This window comes from Diuraphis noxia, unplaced genomic scaffold (genome assembly GCF_037042655.1).
Source record: "Diuraphis noxia isolate RWA-SAM2 unplaced genomic scaffold, SU_Dnox_SAM2 contig0004, whole genome shotgun sequence".
Classification (NCBI taxonomy): domain Eukaryota; kingdom Metazoa; phylum Arthropoda; class Insecta; order Hemiptera; family Aphididae; genus Diuraphis; species Diuraphis noxia.
The window spans coordinates 22,196,768-22,223,197 of NW_028301714.1; the positions used below are offsets into that span (position 1 = coordinate 22,196,768).

Below are 26,430 nucleotides of genomic sequence, written 5' to 3' on the forward strand. Positions count from 1 at the left end.
TGCCTATGAATAGTTCAACTTAAGTCAAAAATTTTTGAAAATTTCATGGCGGATAGAATATACTTATAAAAACATTCGGTGAAAATTTAATGTATCAATATAGTCATTTGTCACACCGTGACTTGCCCGGAGAAAAATGCCGCCCGATGAAGGAGGATCGAACCCGGTCCGGCTGAGCCACAGCCGACGCGGTAGACCACTCGGCCACCTCGTCCCCCTTAAATCACTTATACCATAGTTAGATAAGCAAATAGCTAATATTTATATTAAATATATTATTCATTATGTTAATTTAAGCTACATTGTAATAATACGCTAAGTGTATTGAAACAATTAATTTGAATAAATGAAAAAAAAGGTTTTCTACGCAACAAATAAATTTTTATCGATATTAATTTAAAAAAAAAAATTAATTATGATCGAAAATTGCATATGCCTATAATAGTTCAACTTGAGTCGACATTTTTTGAAAATTGCATGATGGATAAAATATACTTATATAAACATTCGGTTAAGTACATCAAAAACCAAAATTGATTTTTTCGAAAACTGATTGAGCGTAAAATTTCTCGTTCTTACCTTAATTTTTAGTTTGTTTGTTCCAATTATTTAGAAAAATATTGAGAATTTTTTACTTTTGACCCCCCAAAGTACCAACTAGATTTACTTTCTGATCGAACTAGCCGAACGAGGTACTGAAGTCGAAAATCGAAGCACTTTTATTGTTTCAAAACGTGATGACAGACACACACACAAAAAAAAATAAATAATAAAAAAAAACACATCATGGTAAAATCAATACATTCATCGCTCTGTCCAGAATCTAAAATGCCAAGTTCAAATTTGCATAACAGGATATTCACTAATTTTCTCATATACAACGATTTTCTTATTTTGTTGTTAACAAAAACTAATAGTTTTCATGTATCATAGTCATCATTTTCTATACATGATACATTTTTCAAAATGTTTCAACTTTTTAAAGTTATTTACAGATATAAGAAATTTTTATTTTATTTTATTTATTTAATGTATATATGCCAAAAAAATGTTATTTGTTGGGTCAAAAAGTTTGAAAATTTAATACAAGATAGGTACCCATAATTTTATGTAATAGCAGTTGGAAAATATTAAAAATACATAGGTGCGTTTAATGTTCAAATATTGACGACATATTTTATTAAATTAAAAATATACAAATAATAATTATTCGTAAAATACTTGTATCCTAAACTGACCAACCATCACCGCTCAGAATCGTTTTTCGTATACAATGATGCTATATCATCTATATTTGTAATCTGTATAGTATATATATATATAACTGTACAGCAGAGCGGACATCCACTAATCCGCAGTAGCCCAATTTTCCCCTGTACTTGTTTTACATTTGCAATTACTTATTTCATCATTTTAATTTTCAATAAACTTGAATTGTTTATTGTTCATATATTATTTTCTTATAAGCAATTATTACAATTATTTATCAACTTGAGGGCATTATTTTTTTCACTTGGTCATTTATCTATCTATAGAGTATATATAACATAACTGCAGCATAGCATAATAAAAGGCATGTGTAGATTTCTTATGCCGGTTAGGTTAGGCAATGTTTTTACATTACCTAACTCAATACAAGAAAATAACTCGACTCATAATATAAATACTAATCTAAACGAAAATATTATATTATGAATGAAATCTAATTAATATATTTTGATTTCTTCTCGATACGCCTAATATTTCATAAGAAAAAATAGAAAAAATATCAAAATATTCAAGTTCTTACCATAAACTATTTTATATTAGATACTATATACGGTCTACGAGTCTAAAACTATCTTACTAGTTTATGATTCTGATCAAAAAAATTACAACTAAAACTATGATTGTGAATTATAATAACTTTGCAGAGCAAGGGCGTATTTAGATTTTTTTTGATTTTTTTATTTTTATTTTTTTTTTGGTGGGGGGGCTGTGGTATTTTCTCCAACTGAAATTCCCAATTCAGCCTATATGAGTTAGAAAATTTACATCTGATAGAACATAATCAGCAGATTTCATAAACAATTCCTGGATTTCGGGGGGGGGGGCTGAATCCCCCTCAGCCACCCTCATAAATACGCCCCTGCTGCAGAGGGACGCCATGGAATATACCCGGCACCCCCCCCCCCAGTGCACGCCAATGCAGAATAATACACAATGTCCGTATAATTTACGAGATTTTTGATTTTTACCAATTGTATCGGGAACATTGCAGTCCGGGCTTATTTCTTACTATGATAAATTTTCAAACATGGCCCATAACAAACATATAATATATATGCATATGATATATTAATAATATTTTAATATTATATATTTCTGAAATGGTGAAATTTTAATTTACATGTAATAGTGAATGACGATAATTAAGTAATTAACTTAAATATAATGATTATGTTATTTTTATAAATAGGTAATAGAAAAACTAAATATAAAATCACAAATAAATTCATGAAATATGACAAATCTAGATAAATAAAAATTAATAAATAGGTATAAGCCAACATTTCTCGAAAATCAGAAGTACCTACACCCTACACCTACCAGGTATCTGCACAAATGTACATACAATACCAACGTTTTAAATTTTGATTCTTTATGCTTTATGTTGGTAAATTATAGTTATGTTTTATAGGTATATATTGGAACAGTATTTTTTTTTTCAATTGTGAAGAGACTTAACACTTTTGGACTGTTTAATTAAAACCTAATTACCTACTGTACTACCTACTAATAGAAAAATAAATAACTAATTTTAATTATCAAAAATTATAAGATATGTCTTCAGAAAGATAAAGATTAAACTGATTAAAGACTGAAACACCGTATCCGATTAGAATCGTTTATTTTTCGTTGAATTTTAATCCTACACATCCTATTATTCATTACTCATTACGGTGATACACTATGCAGTAAATACTTAAATATAATGATTAATGATGAATTGATGAAGTACAAAATTTATTAAAGCGAGGGAATATTATTACAGTGTTTCCTGTTTTGCAGTCATCAACAAGTTTTGGGATGCAGTGTGCCTTTGTATAATCTTCCAGCATCCCTAGTGTAACTATGGTAACCCTGGATGGCTGGAAATCTAATAAAAATCAATACTTAACAATATATGTACGTACAATATATTTCACTTGCGTTAAGAACTTACATACCAACCTTAATCACACACAGTATCTGCTTAAAGTTTCAATAAATTTATTTATTTGTTTTTTTTTTATAAAACAAAATGTCAACTACATCGTTGGACATCGACGGAATGAGTAAGTTAAAAAAATGATTCATTCATGAAATAAAATGTTACGTCCAAATCAATTTAATAAATATTTTAATACCTATACCAAAATAAAAGGGTTTAAAGGTAAATAGTTTTAAATATTTTTACTAAATGGTTCAAAAAAGAAAAATAGATAATATAGGTGCAGGATGATTCATCTAGCATTACGCGCCCTTTTTCTTCAATGATGCGAATAATTTGAAATTTTACTTTTAGAATTTCTTAAATGTATTTAAATATCATGTTTTTCAATTCTTAAAATTGTTTGTAGTATTTTAGAAGTGTCTAGTGGAGAATGAAAATACAAACTTCTGGTTTTACCATATTAACTCCAACCCCTTTATTATTACTGTAAATTATTTGCCACGTGTAGTACCTAAATTTTTCGTAGTTCCAAATTCCAAATTCAAATGAGTTTTTTGAGTTATTTAGCTTTCTGTATTAAAGACAATTGGTTCATGGTAATCGGTTTGGAAGATAATGGGACTAAGGTAATTTGAACAAATTAGTTGGTAATTGATATTGTTATATTATTGATTGATACATTATTATTAATTTATGAATATTTATGGTTTTTAAAAATTATGCAAGTATAGTAAACCATTCATTACTTGATTTCATCGATTTGATATTTTTGTAGTATAATTTTTTAGGGATATTATCCAAGTATAGAATTTAAATTAAATTCAAATTATTTATGTCTAAATTTATATTTATATTTATTTAAATTATTTATGTTTTATTTAAATTAAACTTTGTTCAAAGTTTTTATATAATTTTTAAAATTATATTTTTTTTAATTCCTAATATCTTATAACAATATGATGTTATTATTTGTAATATTAGTATTTATTTTGCTGTTTACATGTGTGATTTTGTGATTACCTATATTTTGGGCGCAGTTAACAATCGCCAATTTTCTTAACTAAGAAATTACTCGTTTGAATTTAAAATTAGGTAGGTATATAAAAATGGCTGCGTACAAGTTGATTCCCATTTACCTGTTTACCTGGAGCGAAACCGTTGAGTTGATTCCCAAGTCATCAAGAGATATGGTATGACTGTATGAGTTGATTCCTGGGCCATTAAATATTTAGTCAAATACTCAACCTATTAGCGTAACCCAATAAACACCAAGAAGAGGTTGGCTGACAAGTTTCTCAAAAAATTCTTTTTAGTTTTTCAATAAAAAAATTTAGTAATTTGGTAAAAATGTATGATACATTATTTTAATTGGTATCTGGTAATGAGATTACCAGTGTATATCAGGACAACACTTCTCTCAAAAACATTACGGCCTATATTGATATACAACAATATAAGTACGAGACTTACCAAATAATGACCCAGGAATCAACTAATACATAAAATTGGTCTCGGAAATCAACTCACTGCGATAATAATTTTTAAATAAAAAAAAAGGTGGTTAAGTCGTGGATGTTGCTCTGCAGTACAGTAGGTTACAAGTGGGTTACTGTAATGGATGGAATTAAATTTGAATCCAATGATATTATATCATTGTATACGAAAAACGATTCTGAGCGAAGACGGTTTATCTGTCTAGGATATATTATAGATTATGAAAAATCAAATCTTAGATTTAAAAAAAAATTTTTTATGAATTTCTAGTTTGAAATAATTTGGGAATTTTCGTGATTTTTACATAATATTTTGTCAAAATTCAAACTTTGAATGCTTGTAAAAAAAAATTGTGACTACGCATTTATTTTATTTTTCAATTGCTATTGTAAAAATATAATAGGAGCCATGTATTGAATTTTCAAATATTAGATATAAAAGGAACATTTTTTATGAATTTTTGCATAAAATAATTTATGAATTTTCGTGATTTTTACGCATGTTTGTCAAAATTCAAACTTTGAATCCTTGTAAAAAAAAAATTGTGACTATGAATTTATTTTATTATTCAACTGCTATTGTTAAAATGTGTTAGAAGCCTTGTATTAAATTTTCAAGCTTTTCTACCGAACAAATAAATTTTTATCGATATTTATAGAAAAAAAAACTAATAAAGTTGAAAAATTAAAATGTCAGTAAACAGCTCAAAACAAATCTAAATATTTTGAAAATGTTATCAAATATATAAAATACCTATATAAACATTCAGTGAAAATTTCAAGTATCTGCGGTCATTTGTTTTAGAGTTACACCAAAATAAGGAAATCGTTAAAAGTGAAAATCCAATGTTGTAAAAATTTAAATTTCAAATGCTCATAAAAATTTAATTTTAATTTCCAGTAGACTTTTTATTTGTGATAAACTTGTGAGGAATCTTGTATTAAATTTTCAAATCTTAGGTTTAAAAAGAAATTTTTTTATGAATTTCTAGCTTAAAATAATTTGTGAATTTTCGTGATTTTTACGTATTTTGTCAAAATTCAAACTTTGAATGCTTATAAAAAAGAATTGTGACAATGACTTTCTTTTATTTTTTAACTGCTATTGTAACAATATGTTAAGAGCCTTGTATTAAATTTTCAAGCTTTTCTGCCTAACAAATAAATGTTTATCAATATTAATTTAAAAAAAACTAATAATGATCGAAAATTTTAAATGCCTATGAATAGTTCAACTTAAGTCGAAAATTTTTGAAAATTGCATCGTGGATAGAATATACTTATATACACATTCGGTGAAAGTTTCATGTATCTATGGTCATTTGTTTTAAAGTTACATCAAAAACCAAAATCGATTTTGTCGAAAAATGAGTGTTCGTAAAATTTCCCGTTTTCCCCTTAATTTTTAGTTTGTTTTTCTCGATTATTTAGAAACGTATTAAGAATTTTTTACTTTTGATCCCCCAAAGGCCAAAGTACCAACTAGATTCACTTTCTGATCGAATGAAGTACTGAAGTCAAAAATCGAAGCATTTTTACTGTCCCAAAACGTGATGACAGACACAAAAAAAAAAAATACACATCATGGTAAAATCAATACATTCATCGCTCCGCTCAGAAACTAAAATGGTAAATATTTTACGTTAAAAATGGAGGGTTCTTATTTTAAAAATAGAAGTTTATATCACCACAGTTACATGATCTTCAATTATACTCGTATTTGAAAAATCATGATATGAATAAATAAATTATTAAAGAAAAATGTAGGGGTAAGCATGCTTGGTGAATTGCCTGTATATTTATATATCATAATCAAGGTAATCGTTAATCTTATAATATTATATTAAACACTATAAGACAAATTTGACTATGATGAGCCATACGATAACCGGATAACGGATACAATCAAATATTCCCAATCAAAAATAAGTTCTGGCTCTTGATATGACATTTTGATCAGGAAGATAGGGGACCATATACCTTGCCTAAATAATACTTTTGTGATAGTTTTCGGTGTTGAAACTGTTGAGAATACCTATAAGTTATTAGTTATTCAATTTTAATTTATAAATTAATACTCCCCTTGTCCTTGTGTCTTTATGATGTCATATCATAGACAGCGGAGTACAAACATGCAGCTAAATTAACAACAAAAAATCAAATTAATGAAACTCATTGAATACCAATAAAATATTGTAGGTATTAAATGGCCAAATAGGTGTCTAGTTTATTAATTATGCTTCTATACAATATGGGAATATTTTTTTGTTCCCAGGCGCTGAGGAGAAAATTGAACAAATTAAAATGATGCGAGATTTGATTCGTCTCAAAGGGAAGTCAGGGGATGGATGTAACTCTGCGTTTCAAAAGATTGGCAAGAAAAAAAACCTTATTAGCGACACTGTTATGTCTGCTGTATTTGTAACTAGTTTTGTTTTGATTGTGGCAATGGCATTATATTCGTTTAGAACTTTATACCTTGCCATACAGAAAAAATTTCCTTCTCAGCACACAGAATTGTAATAACTGGCACAAAAAATTTAAAATATATGTTATTTCAACTTAGGCATTTGTATTAACATTATATAAAAATAGTTTTAAATTCTAATACATTTATTACAGATTACAAAATAAAAATAAAAAATACAATAATAAAAAAAATATCCTATTGATATTATAGATGTTTTTGAGACTCACGGTCTAGTAGATATAATGTAATATCTTAAACCGTGTTTGAGACTATAATTTTAAATTAAATTAACACTATTATTTATTTCCAGTTTCTATTAATTTTTTTAAAATTGTCATATTTTCTGAAGCCACTGCTTGTCGATAAGAAGTTATTGTATCTGTTCTGTTATTGTTTACTAAAATAAAAAAATTACATTGTATTTATAACTTATAATTTAAACATTATAATATAGATACTAGTAAATATAAATTACCAAATATTAGCAACTATAGGTATAATAGGTTATAGATATATATTAAAAGACTAGGTATAGATGTATAAGTAATAAACTAATAATGTATACATTAATAATAAGAATAAATAATTCTAACATTGTATATATTGATTTTATAATTTTATATTGATTGTATTTTCATTTCTTGTAAATTTTATTTTTAAAGTGGTGAAATTATAACGAAATTCAAGAAACAGTGTCAAAAAAACATTTAAATTATAGATGTTCTTGTATGGCTGTAGGCGCACATATTTATATTTATTTACCTACCTAATATCTTTATTCTTTATATCTATAGAACCTAACTATAAGCTTAATATGTATAACAATACTAGGTACCTAATATTAATGTATTTATTTTTTTTTTATAAATTAAAACTAACCTCTAAGTCGTGAAGCATTCTGTATAATATTGTTTATTTTTTTCAGTGTTACTAACAATTGTTCGTGGTTTTCACATGTTACTTGATGATTTTGTATCATTTGTTTATCAATATGAAATATATCGTTCAAACATTTTTCCACATGAAAACTAAATAAAAATCTCAAACAATTTAAGTAATATATTGAACAAAAAAATAATCTTTCTTACATATCATCTAAAAGTCGAAAGTCTTCGGCTTGAACAATGAGATTTTTCAACAAAGCTGAACTATCGGCTATCGAAGCATTTAATTTAACTGCATTTTGCTGGATAGTCTTAACACTTTGTATACTTTCTCGTAAATCATCCAGAACTTTGGGAAATTCTGCTAGAGACTATATTTGAAAAAAAATAATAATCCTGTTACAACCTGACACCTGTTGTAAGATTAATCTTAACTCACGTCAATTTGATCAAGGCTAAGATATGATGCTAGCGTCTGTACAATGTCTGCTGTGAAGCTTATGTTCGCTGAATATATCAACATCACCTCTTTTTCAAACATCACACAAGTAAGAGAAGAATCTCTTAATGACTTAATCGCTATTTTCCAAAAATCTTGACCGTTGGTTTTAACAGGAGTTTTTTGGGGCACAATAAAATTTTGAGTTAGCCATAAATCCAGCTTTTGAACATAAATTGAAATTATTCACATTATAAAAAAAAATTATAAATATATTCTTACCCTTTGAACCCTTTCAACTAAACGAAATTTAACAAAACTTTTGGGAATATCTTCATTTTCTGGATAAGAAACTAATAAATACATTGCAAATTTTGGTAACTGCCGAGTAAGTTCAAAAACATGAAATTGATCATTATCCACGCTTGATCCAACAAAAGCCTAAAAAAAATTTTATATCATTTTTGTTTTCAAATTTTCTCATATTGATTTTAAAAATGAATAGATATTAATATTTAATAAAGCATCCAAGTGTAAAGTTGTTTTTGATGGTTTGGTCTTATAAGTAGGTATACAGCATTACATTAATACATTATTTAAAGAGAATAAAAATATTAATATCTCATACATTATTTTAATGAATCTTACATACATTTCACCGTTTTAGCGGTTAGGGTATATTATATTACATAATATGAATATTGAATGCCATAGAATTGCCATACTTGTATTACTATATTAAGTACCTTATGAATTTAATTAAAGAATTTATTAACAATTAATATGTGACTTTAATATACGTAGAAATTTTAATAAATTTATAATTATCATCGATAAGTAAGTGCAAATACTTCATAGAGATAGGTAGATTATTATTCTGCTAAACTCGCAGGCATATCAAAATATAAAAACCAGGAAACTCTCTTTCCTGTATAGTACAATCTGATCGCTGGTGTCATCCGGTTAAATGTACCTCGTAACGAGTAGACACTGACAGGCATGGATCCAAGGGGGGGGGGGTGAAGGGGGCGTACACATCATATTTTTGGCCCTAGCACAGAACCAAATCTGGCCGGGCCTCGAACATATTTTTCTAATTTATATTGAAGTGATTTTAAAGTGATTATTTACATGAACGCCGGAACGCCCTTAAAAGTCCAGGGCCCAGTACAATTGGTCTTTCTGGCCCCACCTGTAGGGAACTTAACTATATCTAAATTCTATATATGTTACAGTAAATTATGTTAAACATTAAAATAACGTTATTTTCTAGTAAATAATAATTACATAACAAACTAGTGATTATCGTGGTTTATCATTTTTTGGGTGTGATTATCGATAATTTCTACATACGATAGAAAATATAGTTATATAATGTTATCTTAATGGTATTAGATACCTACTAGATAGTATTACAGCCACAGTAGATAGAACTTAGGACTAAGATATTGTGTAATGTATAAATTTAACATCCTTTACTGTAACATATATATAAAAATGGATTTCTGTTTGTCTGTCTGACCTTTATGCATTCCTTAATGACTGGACCGATTGCGACGAAATTTGGTACAGAAACATACTATAGACCAATGGGCAGAAGATAAGTTAAAAAGGGATAGGTCCAACCTCGTGAGGCGCTCAAAGAGATAATTTGAAGTTTACGATGAATTTTAGATTCTGAGCGGAGCGATGAATGTATTGACTTTACCATGATGTGTGTTTTTTTTTTTTTGTGTGTCTGTTATCACGTTTGGCGCAGTAAAAATGCTTCGATTTTTGACTTCAGTACCTCGTTCGATCAGAAAGTGAATCTAGTTGGTACTTTGGGGGGGGGGGGGGGGTCAAAAGTAAAAAATTCTTAATATTTTTCTAAATAATCGAGAAAAACAAACTAAAACTTAAGGGAAAAACTGGAAATTTTAAGCACACTCATTTTTCGACAAAATCGATTTTGGTTTTTGATGTAACTTTAAAACGAATACATACAATTTTCACCGAATGTTTATATAAGTATATTCTATCCACCATGCAATTTTCAAAAAATTTCGACCTAAGTTGAACTATTCATAGGCATTTGAAATTTTCGATCATTATTAGTTTTTTTTAAAATTAATATCGATAAAAATGTATTTGTCAGGCAGAAAAGCTTGAAAATTTAATTCAAGGCTCTTAACATATTTTCGATCATTATTAGTCTTTTTTTCTATAAATATCGATAAAAATTTATTTGTTCGGTAGAAAAGCTTGAAAATTTAATACAAGTCTTCTAACACATTGTAACAATAGCAGTTAAAAAATATTAAAAATTCGTAGGCACGATTTTTTTTTATAAGTATTTAAAGTTCAAATATTGACTGAATACGTAAAAATTACAGCAATGTTCAAATTATCTTAGATAGAAATTCATAAAAGTTTTTCTTTTTAATTCTAAGATTTGAAAATTTAATTCAAGATTCCTTATAAGTTTGTCTACCTTTATCAAAAAAAAAAAAAAAAAAAAAATGTCTATCGGAAAGTCGAATATATTAATAAGTAATAATAATCTATAATACGTATATCTTAGACAGATGATTTATCCACCAGACGGTTTATCCGTCTCCGCTTAGAATCGTTTTTCGTATACAATGATATAATATCATTGGATTCAAATTTAACTCCATCCATTACAGTAACCCACTTGTAACCTACTGTACAGCAGAGTGATATCCACTTTCCCGCTTTTTTCCAATTAAGTTATGAAAACATTTTTCACGTTTTTGGTAATTACTACCTATAAATATAGACAATATAGTACACCTACATACCTAATTAATATAGTAACATAGTAATATACATACTAACATTATACGTTTTGCATAACTATAATTTTTCAAATATATATAATTTGTTTCTTAGCATAATTTTAATTTTTCGTGTGTCATTGGAATTTGATCAACACGCCGTGTACAGTTATTATTTTTATTTTTGCAATTATAATTTACAGACTAACACTTACTCGAATATGAATGTCCAGAAGTATATCTTTTGGAGGTAATAAAGTGATTTTCAATTCAGACGAAATACACTCTTTATCAGGATGTACTACATGTGTTTCATCTTCAAAAATACCTTCGGCAAACACTGTAACTGCTTTTAAAATCATTGAATTGTTAGTTGACAATGTAAGTAAAACACATGGTTCCTATACAAACGAATATATAGTGAATAATAAAATATATCAACCATAAAACTATTATTAAAGACCAAAAATCAAAATAAACATACTATGGTCTCTTCCGAAACTGATACTTCAGTGATGAGCCGCGTGTCTCCCTAAACAAAAATATCACATTGATAAAAATAAATTAAAAATTATATGCGTAATGGCATATTATAATTTTAAATGGTAATTATAAATTCAACTGTTTTTGAAGAAATTATTTTTTCTCATGTGAAAATTTAAAATTAGTCAAATGTTTGATCCTATTCTATGATGATATATATTCTGATATCTTGGACGTTTTTAGAAATTTATTTTTAATTGTTAAAATTAAGTTAACATTTCAAATTGATCTGAAAAAAAGTTGAATATTTAAATACCTACAATCTACAATCTACATAACATATAAATCATATAATATACACTTTATGTATATCATAATAAAAAATAAATAATAATAAAATAATAAAACAAAATCTTACTGGAATGCCCTGGCCTTCATTAGAGGCTTTAGTGTAGTTATTTAATTCTGACATGAGTATTTGTCTCTTTTGTAAAAGATCGTGAATAACATTTGTTTGAACACCAGATTCTACCTTCAAACTTGTACTATCGTATCCTCGGACTAGAAAACCATGTTAATGACATTTAAATACAACAATTAATTACAATAACATTAAATATTAATGACTGAAATATTTATTATTTTATCGGAAAATAAATTTACAATTGTAATATACATTAATATTGGTTGTTAATATATACCTTCACCACTGATCGAAACTACAATCAGTTGACATTTTCCGACTCTTATGTAATCTCCAACCACTACACCAGCAATGCTACTAGATAAAACATCTCTAAAAATTACTTCTCCAGTTATAGAGTTGCGTGCATCTACTTTTCCATTTGACCATCCAGTTATTAATTCTTCTTTTCCATCTCCATCTAAATCATATTTCTCAAGGAAATTCACTGAACTTTTTGACTAAAAGTTAAAATAATTTAATAAGCCAAAAACCATTTAAAAATAACAATTAATTGTAAAACATTTTAAACAAAACTATATTAGTTTTTATAATAATATATAATAGTTAATATTACCAGATGTAAAAATTAAAATTAAAAATTAATAATAAATGTAATTCCTAATATACATGCAAAACTATAATTAATCTGTTAGGTCTTTCTTATAAATTATTATTTATTTTTATACCTTGACTCTCCACATACGTCGAAATTTATCGTATACACCAACAGTTCCATTATCTAATGCATATGCAAATCTTCCAATAGATAAACTAATTAATGAACAAATGGATGAAGTTTCAGATATTTCATAAACAATTATATCATCTTTAAATTCCCTGATTTCATAATCGTCAGAACCTACAAGTAACTGAAAGTAACAAATGTATTTAGGTCACATATAGATAATTCAGGTATTTTGCAAAATGCCTAGGTATTATGCATATCGCCGACCTAGGTTAGGCAATATAAATAAAACGTATTATTTTACACATAACCTAGGTATTTTGTAAAATACCTAGGCATTATGTAAAATATTAGTTTTTTTTAGGCAAAGCAAAAAACAATTTTTCATAATAGTAAAAATATTATATTAATTTTGATCTATATTATTATATTTCAATACATATTATGTATAAGATAGGTACTATATAATTGGTATTGATATTATTATTTTATTATATTATTTAAATAATATTATGGGAATTCCCTCCCACCTGCCGTTGAAAGTGTCGCTATATATATATTATATAATGAATAATTTCTTTCCCGTATCAACATTATTATTAATACTTATTTTATTAGTTTGAACACTGGTCTTGTTATACCTTTTTTATTTGTTTATAACTTATGAATTACGATTTATTAGTAAGTACCTACGACCTACCTATTGACAAAAATCAGGGGCATCATTTCAGTTTTTTTTTTAGGTGTGCGAACTTTTAGGCAAGCCATTAATATATAAATAGGTATAACCTATGCAAACCAATGTAAATATTCTTTTCTTCCATTTAATAATTCCAATTGAAATTATTTATAACGATTAATGCAAATTTTAAATAACTAGCAATTCAAAGAATTATAAGTTATTAAATAAATATATATAAATATTCATTATTTTAAAATAATTTAGATAAACGGATATAGACGGGTCTTAATGTGTGCAAAAATATTTACAGCCTCTTGTAATTCAAAATATACTTGCTTCTTTATTCTCAACTGCAATAATCATTAGATCATTTAATCTTTCGTTGCCCATGGTGGTTCGTAAATATGTTTTTACTCTTTTGAGGGATGAAAAAAATCTTTCATTTGAAGCAGTGGATATATTCGTAATATTTTTACTATAGAAATCATATCAGTTATAACGGTGCATTGGAGTATTAATGGCGGGCCAATTGTTAACATTTTTTTTAAGGTAGTGGTGCCATTGTACACCCTGACTAACTCCCTCCCACCCAAATGACGATGACGCCCCTGCCAAAAAGTCCTTATCTATTTGAGATAATTAGACATTACTACATTAGTACTGTAGATATAATTATGGGAAAATAAAGAACATTGGATTTTAAAATATGGAATGTACCGATAAAAAATTAATACCTATAAAATATGTCAAGTTATAAATTTAAGTTCATTGTTTTAACTAAACCCAATTATGTCTATTGTCTTTCAATAAGAGAGAATTATAGAACAATAAAATGCATCTCAGAATTCGTTACAAATTTATATACCTATACCTAATCTTGTATAGTTATATAATGGATACATTTTAATTTCTATTATAAAAACATGTATAATAATGATTTTATAAACAGAAGCATATTTAGTAGTATAGTAGATTATTAGTTCTATACTATAGAATACTATAGTGATTTGTAATAATTAAAATATTTGATACATATTTTAGTAAAAGATGACAAGATAAAAATAGGCAATTAATTATATTAACCTCGTTAGAACCATCCAAGTCTATATCCATGACAATAATAGATCTGACATTGTCACCAGTTACTGTCCATAATATTTCATTACCTTTGCAATCAAATGCTTGAATCGAACAATTACCACCAATAATAATTGCTGGGTCTTTCATAGAATTGAGTTTGCCAATAGCAATTGCTGCAACACCATCGGGTATCTGAAAAACGATTATCTACCTTAATGTGATTGCTATACTTGTATTTGTATACCTATTAGAAATTATAATGTATAATTACTATGGCTAAATAAAAAAATTAAATAAATAAATAATTATGGTTGTAAAAATTGTTTGTGTCCGTCGTCATCTTTTGGAGCAATAATTTTTTTTTTCAAAATCAAAATTCCCCATATCTCCAGGCGAAATCAGAAGTATCATTCAAAGACTTCCGTTCGGTAAAGCCCCAGGTTATGATCTCATCACCAACAAAGTTTTAAAAATTCTCTCTAAGAAAGGGATATTATTATTAACATTTATTTATAATTCCATGCTACATCTATCATACTTCCCTGCCATCTGGAAAATTGCTGTTGTAATTTTCATTCCGAAAGTCGGTAAACCCAAAAACCTGACTACCTCATATAGACCCATTAGCTTACTGCCCATCTTAGGCAAACTATTTGAAAAATGCTTCCTCAAGAAAATAAGACCTATCTTATCTGAGTATATACTATGGCCATCGTAGGAACGCTACTGTTGGTGGCGACCAAAATTCGTCCGATCTCGCGCATTCCCACTTCGCACTTCCGTCGCTTCCACTACCACCGACGGCGCGTCGTAGCCACTACTAGTCAGTGCGGGAATTTACGGCGGCGACTAAATGGTAAAATGGGAGAAATATGGGTACGCAACTGCGGAGCTCGGTCATTTGGATGCGCGAACGAGTAGCGTTCTTAGAGTGGCACTAGTATAGTATTATACCTAATACTAGTAATACTCAATTTGGTTTTCGATCTAAACATTCGACTTTACATCAAGTTCACCGTCTAACTGACACAATAGCCTCTGCGCTCGAATATAAAAAATACTTTACAGATATTTTCCTCGACGTCGCACAGGCGTTTGATAAAGTACCTATAGCATAATGGACTTCAGTTCAAACTAAAACAATTCATGCCAACTCCACTATACCTTATTCTAAAATCTTATTTAGAACACAGAAAGTTCAAGGTTAGACATGGCAATGCTTTCTCTTCAGTGTTTGGCATCGAAGCAGGTGTCCCTCAAGGTAGCGACCTGACTTATTCAACATCTTTACCATGGACATCCCTAAAACCGACAACACTCTACTTGCTGCATACTGCATACATTTACCGACGATCCTGCCATCCTATCAAGTAATACTGACATAACTATAGCGGCACAATACCTTCAAGAACATTTAAATCTTATAGATAACTGGGCCAATAACTGGATGATTAGTATTAACGAAAGCAAATCTTCCCAAGTCACTTTCGCTCTACGCCCTGGCGTCTACCCAACCATCAAACTAAAAATACCTATCTCAAACGAGATAAAATATCTAGGAATAATTTTAGACAAACGCTTAACTTGAAAACCCCATCTCCAAAACAAAAGGAAACTTGCCAACAGTAGACTCATCCATCTCTTCAGATCCCTCTTTAAGTCTAAACTTAATTTAAAAACCAAAGTGTTACTGTATAATACAATGATCAGACCTGTCTGGTCAGTGGTCATATGGTATTCAAATATGGGGGATGGCCAAACCCTCAAACATTCGCCCCATCCAATCTTTCCAAAATATTGTCCTACGTACTTATAACTGGTGCTCCATGGTACATGACAAACCTTTCACTTCACAACCACCTCAAAGTAATAAATGTCACTGACTACGCCAAAATTCAATATCACCGTTTCCACTTCAAACTCAACTCCAGTACTAATCCTCTCATCAAAGACATGGCTTCACTGTATATCCCAGGCAACCCCCCACGCAGGCTTAAACGTAATTGGAATCGCAATCTACTTTAGTAATCGTAAATCCAACTAAAAGTTAGTTGGTGTCACCAATGGGTGACTTCCTTAAAAGCTGTTTATTTTTCAAATTATATGTTATGTTTTTTTTATTATTTCTTAATTACTGAATGTGCTTCAGTGCTTGTTTGTACAGGTTATTTTTAAAATAAAGGAAAAAATAAAATAAACGTTTTCAACATTGAGAATGGTTTTTGAAAAAAAAAAATGGTTGTAGTTGATATTTTACAGGGTACAAATAAAAATTAATTCCCCATAGTTATCAAAATGGTATAGTAGAACTAAAACAACAATAATGAAGAAAAATCATGAATTTTTGTGCAAAAATCATTTTTATTATTTTACTGTAATTTAAATACGAATAACCATAACATATTATAGATATAGGTATATACATTTTTCACCAAATGCTTATTCTAGCATTTTCTATACCATAGTAAAATTTTCAAAAATATCTTATTGATTCTTTCATTGCTATTTATAAACTATTACAATTGTTTTGTTTCTATAAAATAAGAAAAAAAATTTAGTTCAGCCAAAAATCTTAACAATCTACTTACTTTCACATTTTAACTGACAAGGTTATGAGAGGTCTGCATTGTCTGCAGAGCTCAGTTTTTTTACTAGACCTTTTGTCAGTTAATAATATCTGTTGTCTATTCAATAAATAATGCAAAACTATAGTTATTATAATTTACAGTATAGTGTATTGTGTTAGCATTAAGACTATTAAAAATGTAAAATAGAGGGTTGTGTGCACATGTGTAAAACACCAAAAATCGTGAACTTTGTTAAGTTATAAATTATATATTTTTATACATTTATTTTTGTACCATAATTCTTAACTTATTGAATTACATGTTAATATGTTATAGGCTTCCAAAAAAATAAAAAAATTCGCGTGATGAGCACAAAATTAAAAATGATTAAAATATTATAATGCTATATATTCTATATTAGAGTAAAAAGTGCATACAATTATTGTCCACTCTACGTCGTCGTAAAAATAAATATTTATTTTTTCATTAGTTTAAATTCTATGTGATTTTGTGATCTAGTTTTCATCAAATGCATGGTTATTAACCGGTATTTGGTATTATAATAGGGTTGGCTAGGAACACGTGCATATAGTCAAGTGTGGTAAAGATTTGTCATTCAGAGGACGCTATACAGACATATTTTTTATCTCCACCTTACAAGTGCGTAATATAGCAAATTTACACTTAACAGATCAAATTTAATTCTGTTAGTTTAAAAATTAGAGTGAATCGACCTATTATGAAACTTGATGTGGGGGTTTTAACGATAACTTATTTTTTAAATGAGTTTTAAGAATTTGTAATTTACGCTATTTTATATACGCCTAACATGCTACACAATTGAATTATCGTAAAAAACCCGCACTTACAAACACAGATAATGTTCTTATTTCCTTAACATCATCAAATTTCATAATAGGTCGATTCCACTAATTTTTAAATTAACAGAACTAAACGTGATCTGTTGAGTGCAAATTTGGTATGTTACGCAGTTGTAAGAAGGAGACAACAAATGATTATGTATATGGTCAGAGGTGGCGTGTTATAAGAATACCAGGAGCGACTGCTCCTGACTCGAAAATGGGTGGGTGTGTATCTACTATCCAGGTTAGGTAAACTAGGAGTACATTTTTTTTTTGTTATGTGTTGGCTGGGGGGGGGGTAATATTTGGTAAACCAGGTGTAATAGATATATTATGTCCTAAGTAAAATATGGGTGGGTAGCTCATGAAGCTTGCTCTTGGAGTTTTGCAGACTCAAGCCGCCTCTGTTTAGCGTCCTCTTGAGAACTAAAATGGTCGCCCATCCGAGAACTAGAGACACCGGTCGGTGCTGGCACTGAGAAAGTCAGCACGTTTGTGACTAAAGCCAAATACCGCGTTACGCCAAATCACAGTAATTGTTCTATACTAATAAAAAGACAAATTTTATTGTTGTTCGAGGTAATATATGGTACTAATTAACCGATTAAACTGCAGTGACTTTGGTTACTAGGTAAATTTGCAATTGCGCCTATATGGCTATATGTACTTGTAAAGTTGTAAAGGTTGGACTGCTGAAGAATGTTCGAGAAGTGCCAATGCGCTTAGTCGGGCGTTCGAGAACATTCTCGAGGAGACACAGCGGCGGATCAATTATCGAGAATATTTGAGAATAATGAATAAAATGTACAAGTAGTGTAAAACTTTATGTGATAAAAAAAAAACATATATATATATATTGTAAACCTTCAAAGCTCACGGTGTAATATGGTGAATATTCTCGAGCTTTCCAACCACTGACTTATATAATTTATCTATATTTTAAATTGTATACTTTAATCTACATTTATAATAACTATATAATAGGTAATAGATATAGGCTCAAATAGAGTGAAGATTATAAAACTTAAGTCTACTGGTGGAAATTAAGATCCTCGGGTTAACAAATAGATTAAAATTGTTTTGACAATAAGTAATCATGTAACGAATGTAACTGCAATATATATACGTCTGTGCATACGTTATATATAGTAAAACCTATATCTATAACGGAATAGCATGGGACCAAACATCTTTCCTTTATAGTTTTTCGTCATAGAGAGGTAGAAATTTCATATATTATTTGCACAGTGGCTTTTAACATTTTCCGTTGTATGGAGGATTCCGTTTAATAGAGAGTCCGTTATAGAGAGGTTTTACTACACAATAATTTGTTGTCTCCGTCTTACAAGTACATAACATGGCGAATTTGCGCTCAGCAGATCACTTTTAGCTCTATTAGATTAATAATAAGAGTGAATAGACCTATTATGAAACTTGAAGTTAAGAAAATTATCTATTTTTTAGTTAGAACAAAATAAATTATAAAACTAAAGTGTCCGTTAAAGTAGAAAAGTTTCCTAAAAATACATCTCGTAAGAATTTATTAAATCCTCCTTTAAAATTTAAGGGAGAGAGGTTTATCTCCAAAACCATCCCCGTTTGTACGTCATTGACGTTATGACCCACTCTTTTTTGTTAAAAAAAAATTCTCTACGAAAAGAAATGGAACAGCGCCATCTATGAAGAAAATGTCTATGCATCTTGCAATGCATTTCGGATTTATCGATAACGGAATTTTTGTTACGTTTTTAATTCGTTAGTATTTAGTACTTACTATTTAGTAATTTACTACTTTCGGCTAATGCTAATCGGACATGACCTTTCAGTAAAAAACTAAAAATTTGGTTTCAGCTTGCCACTTTTTAACACAGTTTGTTGTGTGAGCTATGATTGATGAATGATGATGTTCTATAGATATTATTTACTTCATATTAAAATACGTACACAAATCACAATAGACAGTACAGTTAAAATGAAAATTCTACAAGACTTAGTGATTTAGATGTTAACATACATTTAAAATGAAAATATTCTAATATTATTTTAATATAATAAGCTAAATATTAATTGAACATTCTGTGAGGCTATAGACGTATAAAATTGGCGCGTGCCTTTGATAATGTTATCTGAATCTAAAGACTTAAATTTCAAGGTCTTGTAAAGGTATAAAATGTTAAGTGTGACTAGCCAGTATCTACCTATTGCTGTTTGTTTTTTAATCGTTGAACCTGTTTCTTTCTGCAATCATTATCCAATGACGTGTAGTCGACGCTTGTGGGCTTGTGGCTTATTGCAATAACACTGTAGATAATTCATAATTCGTGCGACGAGCAACACGTGTTTGGGTTTTTCAATTTTTGTTTTATAATTGAAATTGATTCTTAAATTTTAAATATGGCTATTGATCGTCGTTCTATAATTACAAATCTCTATGATATAAATGCATTGAAATTTGGTACATTTCAATTAAAATCAGGTGAATTATCAAAATATTATTTGGATTTAAGAGTGATTGTGTCCTACCCAAAAATACTAGTAAGTTTTTCTGATTTTTATTTAAGACAACACTATCCACGTATGTTGTGTCAATGTCTAGCAAAACAAAAAATCTAATTTGCATACATCAATAACTAATTTTTTGTTTTTAAATTTAATATTATAGTGAACTGACCGAAGTATTACTGAACTTAAATGTAGGACATTAGGTATCTGTCTTGGTATCTTAGTATTTCTTATTTTTAGTGAGTTTTTTATATAATATAACAATTTAAAGAAGCTAATAGCTCATTTAAAATTAAAATGTTGTAAAATCCCAATATACAAATACAGAACATCAGAATTTATTGTTAGGTAATTGGTTATTTCAGTCTGATATTAAAACTAACAAAAATAATTGGTTCTGTTGAATGCAAATTTGCTATGTTACACATTTGTAACTCAGACAACACATTCAGGTTAACTGTGTTAATAACTTCTTAGTACTAGTACCTCCTAAATTTTAAAATATTTTTAGAAACAAATTTGTTCGCTCGTATCAATCACTATCCTCCAAGATGATGCTAACTCTAAAAATCAAGTGCGTTTATGTGGTGTACCTTACACAGCTTTACCTATAGCTACTGTAGTATCTATAGATACCAATTTACCAATGTTAATTCGCAGAAAAGAAAAAAAAACTTATGGCACAAAAAAATTGATTGATGGTGAATATTCTTGTGGTGATAATGTAATTGTTATTGAAGATATAATTACAAGTGGTGATAGTATATTAGAAACTGTGACTGTGAGTATTATAATTGCTAATTGAAATGCATCTTAGTTAATAGTATCTTATAATATAATACAGTGGTGTATTTACGGGATGATACGGGGGCTAGATCCCCCCTTGGTCTCTAATTTGTTACATATTTATAATATTGTGATGTTGATGGTAAGTCTTTTCCTTAGGGAAACTAAATGTTTGCTAACATATACACCCTCCCCCTTGACAAAATTCTAAATACGCCATTGATTAAATACTCTTATTATTATATTTTATTTATCATAGGTAACTTGAAAAATAATTTACAATTAAAATTAAAATGTTAATCTTGATGTTATATTTTAATATTTGGTACTTGATAAACTAAAATATCTATATGTTTTGTTGTTTTAGGATTTGGAAAAAAGCAATTTAAATATATCAAATGTTATTGTTTTAGTAGACAGGCAACAAGGAGGGATGCAACGTTTAAGTGAGAGAGGACTAAAGATCAAAAGTTTGTTCAACATAACTGAAGTAAATTTGAAATCAAATTTATATTTTATTTATATTAATTCTTGTTATGACATATTTTGATTACCAATAAGAAAAATGCTCTCAAATGTAAATAATTAGATAATTGAAGCTGAAGAGCTTCATCTAATTAAAATATTTTTAAAATTGTTTAAGTTTTAACGAATAATTTAAATGATTTATTAAGTTCATTAAGTAAATTTAATATCTAATCATACTTAACTTATTTTTAGATTGTAACAATACTTAAAGAAGCAGGAAAATTAAGTGATGAAGTATATACAAGTGTCTTAGATTATGTTAAAAATAATCAAATTCAACCTGCAAAAGAATGTGGTAATAATTGAATTAATACTTAGATTTGAGCACTGATTTGCTATGATATCTACTAATATTTCTATTCCTAATTCCATGGTCTAATGTCATAAATATTTATATATTTAACATGATATTTTTTAGGTTATTTACAATACATGTAATGAGTTAATAATTTATCATAACTTTCTTTACATTCTTCTACATTTCAGTTACTAGCTTATAATATGTGGTAAAAATAAAGCCTTATTTTTTCCACATATTATATTTTATTAAACAGCAGTTATTAAAAGATTTTTTAATTTTATACAGTTGTGTTGACTTAAACTTGATTTCAACATTAATTTGATATGAAAGACAAATAAAAAAGTACCGAATAATGATATATTATAATTATTAAAGCTCTGGTGTTTATGACTGCAAATTTTTTTTTTGCGCAACTTAAATTATCATCTAGTATGATATAAATTTGATTCATGTCTAGGTTACTAATATGTAAACTAATTTGCATAATATTTGACATTTTTGAGCATATACTAGCATATATTGATTATTTCTAGATTAATTACAATATATATATATATATTATAAATTATTAGTATATTATTAAAAATAGTTCATTTTATTATAATTTATCACCATTAATTTGTTATACAGTTTGTTATTCTACAATACAAAAAAAAATTAAATTTAGGAGATTGGATATTTATAAACCAGCAACACAGTGACAACATAAACTGACAACATTGTTAAATTTAAGTATTCACCATTCAACTTTGTAGATGTGGAGCGGTCATTTTCGATTTATCAAAACATATTTCGGATTATCAAAATTTTTTAATTTTGAAAATATCAGAAAAATAGTAATTATACAATGTAATCCTAATACTTAGTATTACTTGTACAATTTAATTTTAATAGATCAGAAACTAATTAATCATTTTTTTCATATTTAATAACTGTGTATTTTGCAATAAAGTAATTTACACATTTTAAAGAGTATATAATTTTTTTAAATTAATATTATCATTTTTTTTTGCATATATTTGTTTAAAAAAAATAGGGATATTTAATATATTTTATGATATGTAATTACATATTTTGAATTTTAATGACATTTTGGTCATGAACACCTCTGAGCTTTAATAGTTTTAATGAATTTAATTTTAATGTTAAAATAAAATAGTCAAAAAGTAATTGTTTCTTATTATATTACTATGCAGTATATATTTTATTATGCTGATGACATACTGAATTAATGCTCAATATCTGCATTATATTTTATGATAATTTAAATATTTGAATAATGGTTTTTTTTTCATTAATTGATCAATAAATATTCTATTACTTTTTGGTGTACTGATTTTAATGCCAAAATTATCATTTAATATTTTAATACCATCAACAGCTGGTATTTCTAATTATTAGCTTAATTTATAGTTATAACTTGTTTAACACTATTATTATTTATTTTTTTTCAGAAAAATCTTTAAGGACAAAACTAGAATTTAAAGCAAGAGCTGAATTATTAGAAACTTCTAAAATAGCTCAGAGAATCTTTAAGATAAGCTTAGAAAAAAAAAGTAACTTATGTGTTGCACTTGATGTAGATACTGCTGACAAACTTTTAGATATTGCTGAAAAAGTAGCACCGCACATTTGTATTTTAAAAACTCATATTGATGCCATTAATGGTGTCACAGATGCTACTATAAATAATTTACAACTCTTAGCCAAACAGTACAATTTCCTTATAATGGAAGACAGGTAATGGAAATGTTAGTTATATGTTAAACATATCAATATACATTAATATTTAATTCAATTCCACGATTACAGAAAAATGGCAGATATTGGAAATACTGTTAAATTGCAATACAAAAAATTAGTTCATTGGGCAGATATAGTAACAGTACATAGTGTTTCTGGTGGGATGATGTTAAAAGGCATTCAAGAGGTGATAAATGAAAATGCAGAATCATTAGATAGTCGGGGTGTGTTTATTGTTGCAGAATTAAGTTGCAATGGAAATTTAATATCGGAACAATATATCAAAGGTAAGTTAATATTAGGGCTTATTTGATGAAACTCTGAGAACATTTGATGTGTTGCCTAAAAATATATTATATATAAAGTGTATAAAACAAATTTACTAGTAATGAATTATACTCCAAAACCAGAAATGTTAGTAGACCATTTTAACAGGCCCTGGTTAACAAATATAATTTTATACTTTGGATTTTAAATTGTTCACCTATTTATAGAGACTGTGAAAATAGCTGAAGAGTATAAAGACATTGTGGCTGGTCTAGTGTGTCAGTCGCATGATGTTATTTCATCACCAAGCCTACTTCAACTTACACCTGGTGTTAATATTAAAAATTCCAATGATAATCTTGGCCAACAGTATCAAAGTCCTAGCGATATTATTTTAACCAAAGGAGCTGATATTGCAGTTGTAGGTAGAGGAATTTATCAAGATGACAATCCTGCTGAAGCAGCCAAAGTATACAAAGAATCGTTGTGGAATACTTATTTAGAACGTGTATCAAATTCTTGATTACGCTTTAATAACAAGTTTTCCAAACATATAATTAATGGATACCATTATTTTGGTTTATTTTTCATAAATGTATACAGCTATTGTTGCTACCAATATTTTTTACTAATCTATGATAGATAATAATTTGTATTGTTTCTATAATTTCATTGATAACTATTAAATATTAGTTATAAATTATTATTGATAATACTTATATACATATTATTGTTCATTGAATACGTATTAATATTTAACAAATTATATTTTTTCATAACTTTATATATTTTATATTTAACATTTATGAAGTTATAAATATTATATACTATTTAATCCAATCTTTTTTTATTAATATACCATTTAGAAATGATACAGCAAAAAGATTAGTAACCTACTTTTGCGTTTCTTTACATAATTGAAAATATAAAAATTATGCATTCAATTTTTTCATGAATCATAACTTTCATTATTCTTATACAGTGATATTAATTTTGGCGATTAACAGTTTTAATATGTTCATTGTTAATACATAAAAATATTTATACTTTATATGCTTTTTATTTATTTTTGCAGTCCATTGTTACCAGTTAGTAGTAATGTATCGTTTTGTCAACCACATATTGCAAGAATAGATAATTTGTATTTATCACTAATTATTTTATATGTTACGCATACATCGATTATTTTAGTCTTATACCACCAAACTTTTTTAATTGTATTAATTAAATACAATTTCTTAAACTTTTGCTCACCTCTTTAAAGAATAAATCACTGTTGAGATCTACATTATAGGCCAATACACTGCCAACTGTTCCTACTACAAGTATATCTTTTTCATCGTTTGGAATTGCTTTTCCTGCTAATAAAGCTGTAATTTTTTGACTGATATTCAAATAAGATATGTCTTTCTCTGGCCTGTGTGGACTATGTATTAAAATCTATAACAAAATGTATTAATTTTTACTTTTTATTACAAATAATTCAAAAATATATATGATTATATCATAACCTAAAGATTGATTTTGTAATATTATAGTTGTATACTGTTAGAACATTTAATACTTTATGTTAACAATTTAATATTTTTTTTTTTTAATTTCAATGAATATATATTATGTTAGCATATGGCAAATTTCAATGAATGATATCAATTGATATAAATAATATGATTAAATGTGTGTAAAAATGTTAAGTCAACTTTCAAACTAGAGAACATAGACTAAAAATAATAATGTAAGACCCCTTAGAGTGGCAGTAAAATATTAATTAACATTAAAGTAATAACATTTAAAATATATTATCATTATTTATTTAAACACCTACCTAAAAGACTGTCGTATAGTTGCATAGACAGAATTTAATATTTGTCATAAATTTCGTGAATAATAATTAATATTATAAATGTTACAAAAATATAAATTCTAACTGGTAAGTAGTAACTCATTCTTTGTAGTTCATACTTGCCTTATTTTCAGATGTTGCTGCTGTCAAACAATGATGTGATCCATCATATTTACCTATTGTTACCAAATGTGGTATTATGCTATGTCTTAACTGTAATGAAAATAATGGAATAGCCATTTTAAATTAAAATAAAAAAGCACTCAAGTTTTTAATGCTTATTAGAAGTATTATTTACTATAATATTGGTTTGTATGTACAAAAAAATCTATATAATATTTTGTACTTTTGTTCTGTATATAAACCTGTATG

At 27.6% G+C, this 26,430-nt stretch overlaps 3 protein-coding genes across 6 annotated transcripts; 2 read left to right on the plus strand and 1 right to left on the minus strand.

Annotated features, from left to right (window-relative positions):
• The first annotated feature begins 3,157 nt into the window (after positions 1-3,157).
• LOC107161842 (uncharacterized) lies at positions 3,158-8,052 on the plus strand. The gene is made up of 2 exons (XM_015508427.2): positions 3,158-3,317; positions 6,965-8,052. Exons 1-2 carry the CDS (start codon positions 3,284-3,286, stop codon positions 7,210-7,212), a joined length of 282 nt encoding a protein of 93 aa, XP_015363913.1. The 5' UTR covers positions 3,158-3,283; the 3' UTR covers positions 7,213-8,052.
• LOC107161818 (BBSome complex member BBS2-like) lies at positions 7,417-26,386 on the minus strand. Of its 4 annotated transcripts, none has more exons than XM_015508397.2 (13): positions 26,182-26,386; positions 25,470-25,655; positions 14,662-14,850; positions 12,898-13,080; positions 12,447-12,669; positions 12,164-12,306; positions 11,747-11,794; positions 11,478-11,663; positions 8,765-8,923; positions 8,483-8,704; positions 8,248-8,414; positions 8,039-8,187; positions 7,417-7,556 (listed from the first exon to the last, which is right to left on the minus strand). In XM_015508397.2, exons 1-13 carry the CDS (start codon positions 26,296-26,298, stop codon positions 7,456-7,458), a joined length of 2,073 nt encoding a protein of 690 aa, XP_015363883.2. In that variant the 5' UTR covers positions 26,299-26,386; the 3' UTR covers positions 7,417-7,455. The 4 variants fall into 4 exon arrangements, with proteins under 4 accessions (XP_015363883.2, XP_089082507.1, XP_089082506.1 ...); XM_089226381.1 differs by lacking the exons at positions 25,470-25,655; positions 26,182-26,386 and adding exons at positions 14,930-15,137; positions 19,863-20,186; XM_089226380.1 differs by lacking the exons at positions 25,470-25,655; positions 26,182-26,386 and adding exons at positions 14,930-15,137; positions 15,197-15,397.
• r-l (rudimentary-like) lies at positions 20,325-25,055 on the plus strand. The gene is made up of 7 exons (XM_015508417.2): positions 20,325-20,623; positions 21,102-21,371; positions 21,744-21,866; positions 22,097-22,199; positions 23,660-23,945; positions 24,018-24,235; positions 24,443-25,055. Exons 1-7 carry the CDS (start codon positions 20,483-20,485, stop codon positions 24,736-24,738), a joined length of 1,437 nt encoding a protein of 478 aa, XP_015363903.1. The 5' UTR covers positions 20,325-20,482; the 3' UTR covers positions 24,739-25,055.
• Positions 26,387-26,430: the final 44 nt, after the last annotated feature.